The sequence below is a fragment of the Oncorhynchus masou genome, unplaced genomic scaffold (assembly GCF_036934945.1).
Source record: "Oncorhynchus masou masou isolate Uvic2021 unplaced genomic scaffold, UVic_Omas_1.1 unplaced_scaffold_5721, whole genome shotgun sequence".
Lineage (NCBI taxonomy): Eukaryota > Metazoa > Chordata > Actinopteri > Salmoniformes > Salmonidae > Oncorhynchus > Oncorhynchus masou.
Window position 1 is genome coordinate 3,418 of NW_027012139.1, and position 8,044 is coordinate 11,461.

The 8,044-nt window shown below is 48.4% G+C and overlaps 1 protein-coding gene across 1 annotated transcript; it reads right to left on the reverse strand.

The window, feature by feature from the left end:
- Positions 1 to 269: 269 nt before the first annotated feature.
- On the reverse strand, positions 270 to 2,535 carry LOC135536201 (uncharacterized; the record flags this gene model as incomplete). Its single annotated transcript, XM_064962577.1, has 2 exons — positions 270 to 277; positions 1,481 to 2,535. Coding segments are annotated over 2 exons (1,063 nt in total), but the record flags the coding sequence as incomplete, so codon positions are not given.
- Positions 2,536 to 8,044: the final 5,509 nt, after the last annotated feature.

The window sequence follows — 8,044 nt, forward strand, 5'->3', positions numbered from 1 at the left end:
TGGTGTTCTCCAGCGTGGTAACAGCTGAGGGACAGAAACATGGGCTGTTTGGTTAGTTGGTGTCGTCGCTGTCACTCTCATGGTTCCCACATACATTATGGCCTCAGCAGTGTTTGTGTGTGGGGAAATGACTGTGACTGTGACTGTCCCCTGAAGTGACTGTCCCTGTAATTGTACCCTGTCACCTCCCTCCAAGGGCAGGGACCTCAACATACTTAAGTGCAGATTCAATATTTATTGTGGTTGGATGTTCCAGACATATTGCTCACCGTGTCTGCTGCAGAGGGACAAGAGAGAGACATTAAATAAGGAGTTTTTGACCAGTCATGGAAATAGAAATGGTGCAGATACAGCCAACTAGCGCAAAATAATATTGCAATATTGTCTAAACGATACGATGTATTGTAAAATAAAATAAAAAATGATATCCTGAACTTTATCGATTGAGTCAAAACACCAACCTGATCTCATAGTTTCACTGTAAGAGTTGCCGCAATTGGATGAAAGTACCGTGCCGTAATTGGATGAAAGTGGGTTCCGATGGGCTACAAGGCAAAAACAGAAACACCTGATAGGGTTAAGTGGAGGTGTTCATTCTGAGTAGCTCGGGCAATGGTTTGGGGAAGTCTTAAAACCTATGAAGTATCATCAACTACTCCCCCTGCTTGCTAGAGGACTGTGAACTGCCATGGCCAGTGGTCTTAGCAGCGCTCTGGCTCTGAGACTCAGGACATGGTTTTTTGAGCTTCGACGAATGCATTTATCAATGTCCTCAGGACCTTCTCAGATGTCTGAAATCGACCTCTATCTTGTGACCAGCCTAAAGCAGCCACACACTCAGTGCAGCACAGCATGGAGTCCAAAGTACAGGTGTTGTGTGATGACTCACAGACTGGGCTGCTCTCCTCCTTCTCTGTTTGTAAATATGGGGTTAGTCTGTTGAACACAGCTTAAGTTCCCAAACACTTTCATTTGTGTTACTGTAGGGGAAGGACACAGCTGGGGCAAGGCACAGAGAGAGAGACACACACATAGGAGTACACAACAACACACACAGCAACACACACACACACACACACACACACACACACACACACACACACACACACACACACACACACACACACACACACACACACACACACACACACACACACACACACACAGCATCTTTAAACAGTGTCTTCCCTACCATAGTTGTAGCCTGCCAGTCTCTGTGTAGAGGCTGTGTTTTGGCCGACCTGCCCGACTCTCTCTCCATTAAGGCAGTAAGCAGCGTGTGTCAGTTGACAGTTAGGGCTTCTTTATATGACTGTCTATCTACTTAATGTGGCCCCTGAGGCCCCTCAGCGGTGGCACTACACTCTACAGCTTAGTAGCATTTCAATTCAAGACTCAGCCCACTAAGAATGATGTGTGGTATGGGAAGGTTTTCTCTGGTCGCCTGGGAGGGTGGTATGGGAGGGTTTTCTCTGGTCACCTGGGAGGGTGGTATGGGAAGGTTTTCTCTGGTTGCCTGGGAGGGTGGTATGGGAGGGTTTTCTCTGGTCGCCTGGGAGGGTGGTATGGGAGGGTTTTCTCTGGTTACCTGGGAGGGTGGTATGGGAGGGTTTTCTCTGGTTACCTGGGAGGGTGGTATGGGAGGGTTTTCTCTGGTTACCTGGGAGGGTGGTATGGGAGGGTTTTCTCTGGTTACCTGGGGGTGGTATGGGGAGGGTTTTCCTGGGGGGGTGGTATGGGAGGGTTTTCTCTGGTTGTCTGGGAGGGTGGTATGGGAGGAGTTTTCTCTGGTTGTCTGGGAGGGTGGTATGGGAGGGTTTTCTCTGGTTGCCTGGGGGGGTGGTATGGGAGGGTTTTCTCTGGTTGCCTGGGGGTGGTATGGGAGGGTTTTCTCTGGTTGTCTGGGAGGGTGGTATGGGAGGGTTTTCTCTGGTTGCCTGGGAGGGTGGTATGGGAGGGTTTTCTCTGGTTGCCTGGGGGGTTTTCTCTGGTTGGGAGGGTTTTCTCTGGGGGGTGGTATGGGAGGGTTTTCTCTGGTTGCCTGGGGGGTGGTATTGGAGGGTTTCTCTGGTTGCCTGGGGGGGTGGTATGGGAGGGTTTTCTCTGGTTGTCTGGGGAGGGTGGTATGGGAGGGTTTTCTCTGGTTGCCTGGGGGGGTGGTATGGGAGGAGTTTTCTCTGGTTGTCTGGGAGGGTGGTATAGGAGGTTTTCTCTGGTTGCCTGGGGGTGGTATTGGAGGGGTTTTCTCTGGTTGCCTGGGGGGTGGTATGGGAGGGTTTTCTCTGGTTGCCTGGGGGTGGTATGGGAGGGTTTTCTCTGGTTGCCTGGGAGGGTGGTATGGGAGGGTTTTCTCTGGTTGCCTGGGAGTGTGGTATGGGAGGGTTTTCTCTGGTTGCCTGGGAGGGTGGTATGGGAGGGTTTTCTCTGGTTGCCTGGGGGTGGTATGGGGAGGGTTTTCTCTGGTTGCCTGGGAGGGTGGTATGGGAGGGTTTCTCTCTGGTTGCCTGGGATGGGAGGAAGGTTTTCTCTGGTTGCCTGGGAGTGGTATGGGAGGGTTCTTTTATTTACATTGTTTTCTTCTACTTCTTCTTCTTCTTAATATGAAATGATATGAATGGAGGTATTGTGCCTGTGACTGCCCCCAACGAAGGCATGACAAAATACATACAAATGTTGTCAACCAAAAAAAAGTCCTAGCCCACTATTAGTCTTCAAGCATTTGTCTTCTCAACGTCAGTGAAGCTGTACGTACTTATTGAGTGCAGGTGGCCGAGATAATAGCTACTGTAACTGTGTTCGCGGCATAGTAAAGAGCATTCAACTTCATAGTCACTCTGTGAGGTTTTGAGTGCACAGGTTCACGCTAACACCACCAACAGTTTATTACAACTCCTGCTGCCTGTCCTTAACAGAGCAGGGTTACATCACCCATAGAATGAAATACAACACTATCTTTATCATGCCATTACCCTGCGGGATCTCTGTCCCTGTTTGACCCCTTCTGTCTGTCACACACACACACACACACACACACACACACACACACACACACACACACACACACACACACACACACACACACACACACTAACACACACACTAACACACACACTAACACACACACTAACACACACACTAACACACACACACACACACACACACACACACACACACACACACACACACACACACACACACACACACACACACACACTCTCTATCCTCGGCTAACTCCCTAACTCCTGCCCCATCAAGACCATATTAGCATGAATGTGTCCCAACTGGCACCCTATTCCCTATATAGTGCACTACTTTTGATGGGGCTCTGATCAAATGGCCCTATGGGTTCTGGTCAAAATTAGTGCACTACACAGGGAATAGGATGCCAGTTGAGAGGCAGACTAATGTACTGATGACAGTATCAGCCCTGGTTCAGTCCCAAAGTGGCTTAGCCTGGCCGGGGTCAGAGGTCAGAGGCTCAGCGGGGGAGGGTCAACGGCCAAAGCATCATCCAACCCATCCAACTCATTGAACCCAACCCTCATGCCACACTAGAGGCATGTTGGTGGCAATGGCCAAGTATGGGTATACATACACACACACAGTATACAGTGTACATACACACACAGTATACATACACACACTCAGCTGTGACAGTAAACACACTTTAAATCCAATGGGGATTACAAATCCACTTAGGTCGAGTCAAGAGTTGAGCGTGTCAGCTGCAGGTCGGCGCTACGCAGCACCCAAACGGATGCACTTCTGCACCGCACTGTTTCATGTGTATGTGAGAGAGTGTGTGTGTGTGTGTGTGTGTGTGTGTGTGTGTGTGTGTGTGTGTGTGTGTGTGTGTGTGTGTGTGTGTGTGTGTGTGTGTGTGTGTGTGTGTGTGTGAGCGAGAGAGAGAGAGAGAAAGTGTGTGTGTGTTGTATGAGAGAGAGAGAGAGAGAGTGTGTGTGTGTGTGTGTGAGAGAGAGAGAGAGAGAGAGAGAGAGAGAGAGAGAGAGAGAGAGAGAGAGAGAGAGAGAGTACTGTATGAGAGATTGTGTGTGTGTGAGAGAGAGAGAGAAAGTGTGTGTGTGTGAGAGAGAGAGAGAGAGAGAGTGTGAGCATGAGCATGAGTGGGCATGTGTTTGTATTATTGTTGAGGCCAGTCCGACATAGACAGTGTTATGTCAACCTCCTCTGTCTCCCCTCTCATTCCCCAAGATGTTCAGACTGACATGTCCTCTGAGACTCCTCTTCTCTGTTCTCAACTTGAACTGTTTTGCAATTCTGATTCTGAAAAGACAGACAGGGGGCGGATGAGGGTCAAATAGAGAATTATAGTGTAGGAAAACAACGAGAGAAAGAAAACAAGGAGAAGAGAGGGAGAAAGACAAACAGAGAGACAGAGAACAAGGAGAAGAGAGAGAGAAAGAAAGACAAACAGAGACAGAGAACAAGGAGAAGAGAGAGAGAAAGAAAGACAAACAGAGAGACAGAGAACAAGGAGAAGAGAGAGAGAAAGAAAGACAGAGACAGAGAACAAGGAGAAGACAGACAGAGAAACAGAGAGAAAGAGAAACAGAGAGACAGTCAGAGTTTGTGGTGAATGATCCTTCATCTTTTGAGTCCTGAATAATGACATCATATGATGTTGACTTTAATCACATCTGTTTGTGTGATTTCTTCTCCCTCTCAATTCCCACCGGACCTCCCCAGTTCTTGGAATGGACTGCGGCTTGACCTGCCAAAAATAATCGCTTGTTTGCTGCTATTTACTTAAATCTGTCAAAGAGTTACTGTTGGAGAACTCATGCTGTTAGTTATGATTCTGCTGTGAGTGTGTGTGTGTGTAGGGGGGTGGAAGCTCACACACAACTGGGAGAATGGTATAGAACATTACACACACACACACACACACACACACACACACACACACACACACACACACACACACACACACACACACACACACACACACACACACACACACACACACACACACACACACACACACACACTAGACACATACAGTGTGAGTACAAAACCTGGCACACAGAGAAGGTTCATCTTCACGTCTCTGTGTGGGACCAGAGAGGAACCTGCTTGAGAAACAACACAGACTGAGAGAGAAAGAAAGGAGTGGTGTGTCAGGGGAGGGTTATTGTTAGACTGGAGTGTCAGGGAAGGGTTAATGTTAGACTGGAGTGTCAGGGGAGGGTTAGTGTTAGACTGGAGTGTCAGGGGAGGGTTATTGTTAGACTGGAGTGTCAGGGAAGGGTTAATGTTAGACTGGAGTGTCAGGGGAGGGTTAGTGTTAGACTGGAGTGTCAGGGGAGGGTTAGTGTTAGACTGGAGTGTCAGGGGAGGGTTAATGTTAGAGTGGAGTGTAAGGGGAGGGTTAGTGTTAGATTGAGTGTCAGGGGAGGGTTAGTGTTAGATTGAGTGTCAGGGGAGGGTTAATGTTAGACTGGAGTGTCAGGGGAGTGTTAGACTGGAGTGTCAGGGGAGGGTTAGTGTTAGACTGGAGTGTCAGGGGAGTGTTAGAATGGAGTGTCAGGGGAGTGTTAGACTAGAGTGTCAGGGGAGTGTTAGACTAGATTGTCAGGGGAGTGTTAGACTGGAGTGTCAAGGGAGGGTTATTGTTAGATTGGAGTGTCAGGGGAGTGTTAGACTAGATTGTCAGGGGAGTGTTAGACTGGAGTGTCATGGGAGGGTTAGACTGGAGTGTCAAGGGAGGGTTATTGTTAGACTGGCGTGTCAGGGGAGTGTTAGACTGGCATGTCAGGGGAGTGTTAGACTGGCATGTCAGGGGAGTGTTAGACTGGGGTGTCAGGGGAGTGTTAGACTGGGGTGTCAGGAGAGTGTTAGACTGGAGTGTCAGGGGAGTGTTAGACTGGGTGTGTCAGGGGTGTGTTAGACTGGGGTGTCAGGAGTGTTAGACTGGGTTTCAGGGGTGTTAGACTGGAGTGTCAGGGGAGTGTTAGACTGGAGTGTCAGGGAGTGTTAGACTGGAGTGTCAGGGGAGTGTTAGACTGGAGTGTCAGGGGAGTGTTAGACTGGAGTGTCAGGAGAGTGTTAGACTGGGGTGTCAGGGGAGTGTTAGACTGGGTGTGTCAGGGGAGTGTTAGACTGGAGTGTCAGGGGAGTGTTAGACTGGAGTGTTAGACTGGAGTGTCAGGGGAGTGTTAGACTGGGGTGTCAGGGGAGTGTTAGACTGGGTGTGTCAGCGGAGTGTTATACTGGAGTGTCAGGGGAGTGTTAGACTGGGTGTTAGACTGGAGTGTCAGGGAGTGTTAGACTGGGGTGTCAGGGGAGTGTTAGACTGGGTGTGTCAGGGGAGTGTTAGACTGGAGTGTCAGGGGAGTGTTAGACTGGGGTGTCAGGGAGTGTTAGACTGGGTGTGTCAGGGAGTGTTAGACTGGAGTGTCAGGGGAGTGTTAGACTGGGTGTGTCAGGGGAGTGTTAGACTGGGGTGTCAGGGGAGTGTTAGACTGGAGTGTCAGGAGAGTGTTAGACTGGGGTGTCAGGGGAGTGTTAGACTGGAGTGTCAGGGGAGTGTTAGACTGGAGTGTCAGGAGAGTGTTAGACTGGGGTGTCAGGGGAGTGTTAGACTGGGGTGTCAGGGGAGTGTTAGACTGGGTGTCAGATGAGGGATGTACTTTTTTTCCGCTTCATGAAAGGGGGAGGTCGAGGGAAATAGAGAGAGAGAGAGAACGGTCAAGAGCATACAAGGTGAAGGCATACCAGATAGCTGTCTGCTCCTCCCTTCCTTCTTATTTGTAAGTCGCTCTGGATAAGAGCGTCTGCTAAATGACTTAAATGTAATGTAAATGTTTCTCCCTTTCCCCCTCTCCTACTCCACCACCAGCAAAACCAAAATCCCAGATTGGAGTCTGGAAAACTCAAACATTCCCAGCTGGAGTGAGTCTATACCAGGGGTCATCAACTAAATTCAGCTGAGGGAGGATTTTTTCTTGAGTGGATGGTCAGGGGCTGGAACTTAATTACAAATAATTTGTAGACTACAAATTGACCGCAAGAAGCCCAAACAGATGTGATATTAGACTAAAACGTAATAATATCAAACCTTGCTTACATTTATATATGATCACATACACTGAGTATACGAAACATTAAGGACACCTACTCTTTCCATGACACAGACTGACCAGGTGAATCCAAGTGAAAGCTATGATCCCTTATTGATTTTAAATCCACTTCAATCAGTGTAGATGAAATGGATTGAAACATGTTAAAAAATAATTTTTAAGTCTTGAAACAATTGAGACATGGTTTGTGTATGTGTGTATTTCAGAGGCTGAATGGGCAAGCCAAAACATGGAAGTGCCTTTGAACGGGGTATGGTAGTAGGTGCCAGGCGCACTGGTTTGTGTCAAGAACTGCAACGTTGCTGGGTATTTCACACTCAACAGTTACCTGTGTGTATCAAGAATGGTCCACCACCCAAAGGACATCCAGCCAACTTGACACAACTGTGGGAAGCATTGGAGTCAACATGGACCAGCATCCCTGTGGAACACTTTCAACACCATGTAGAGTCCATGCCTCGACGAATTAAGGCTTTTCTGAGGGCAAAAGGGCAAATGAATATTAGGAAGGTGTTCTTAATGTTTGGTATACCCAGTGTTTATCTCTCTATTATGCCTGGGAATACTTTGGAACAGATTTTAAAAATTCAAATGACTTGGAGCTGATTTGCTGGTGTTTTTACAGTCTTTTATGTCCAGCAACAACAAAAAGTGAGCCGCCAGTTGGGGAACCCTGGTGTGTACACACACACACACACACACACACACACACACACACACACACACACACACACACACACACACACACACACAGTAACACTAACACTAACATTCAGTCAGCTAGTCTCCCCGTTGGTAGGTAGCTAACATTCAGTCAGCTAGTCTCCCCATAGGTAGGTAGCTAACATTCAGTCAGCTAGTCTCCCCGTTGGTAGGTAGCTAACATTCAGTCAGCTAGTCTCCCCGTTGGTAGGTAGCTAACATTCAGTCAGCTAGTCTCCCCG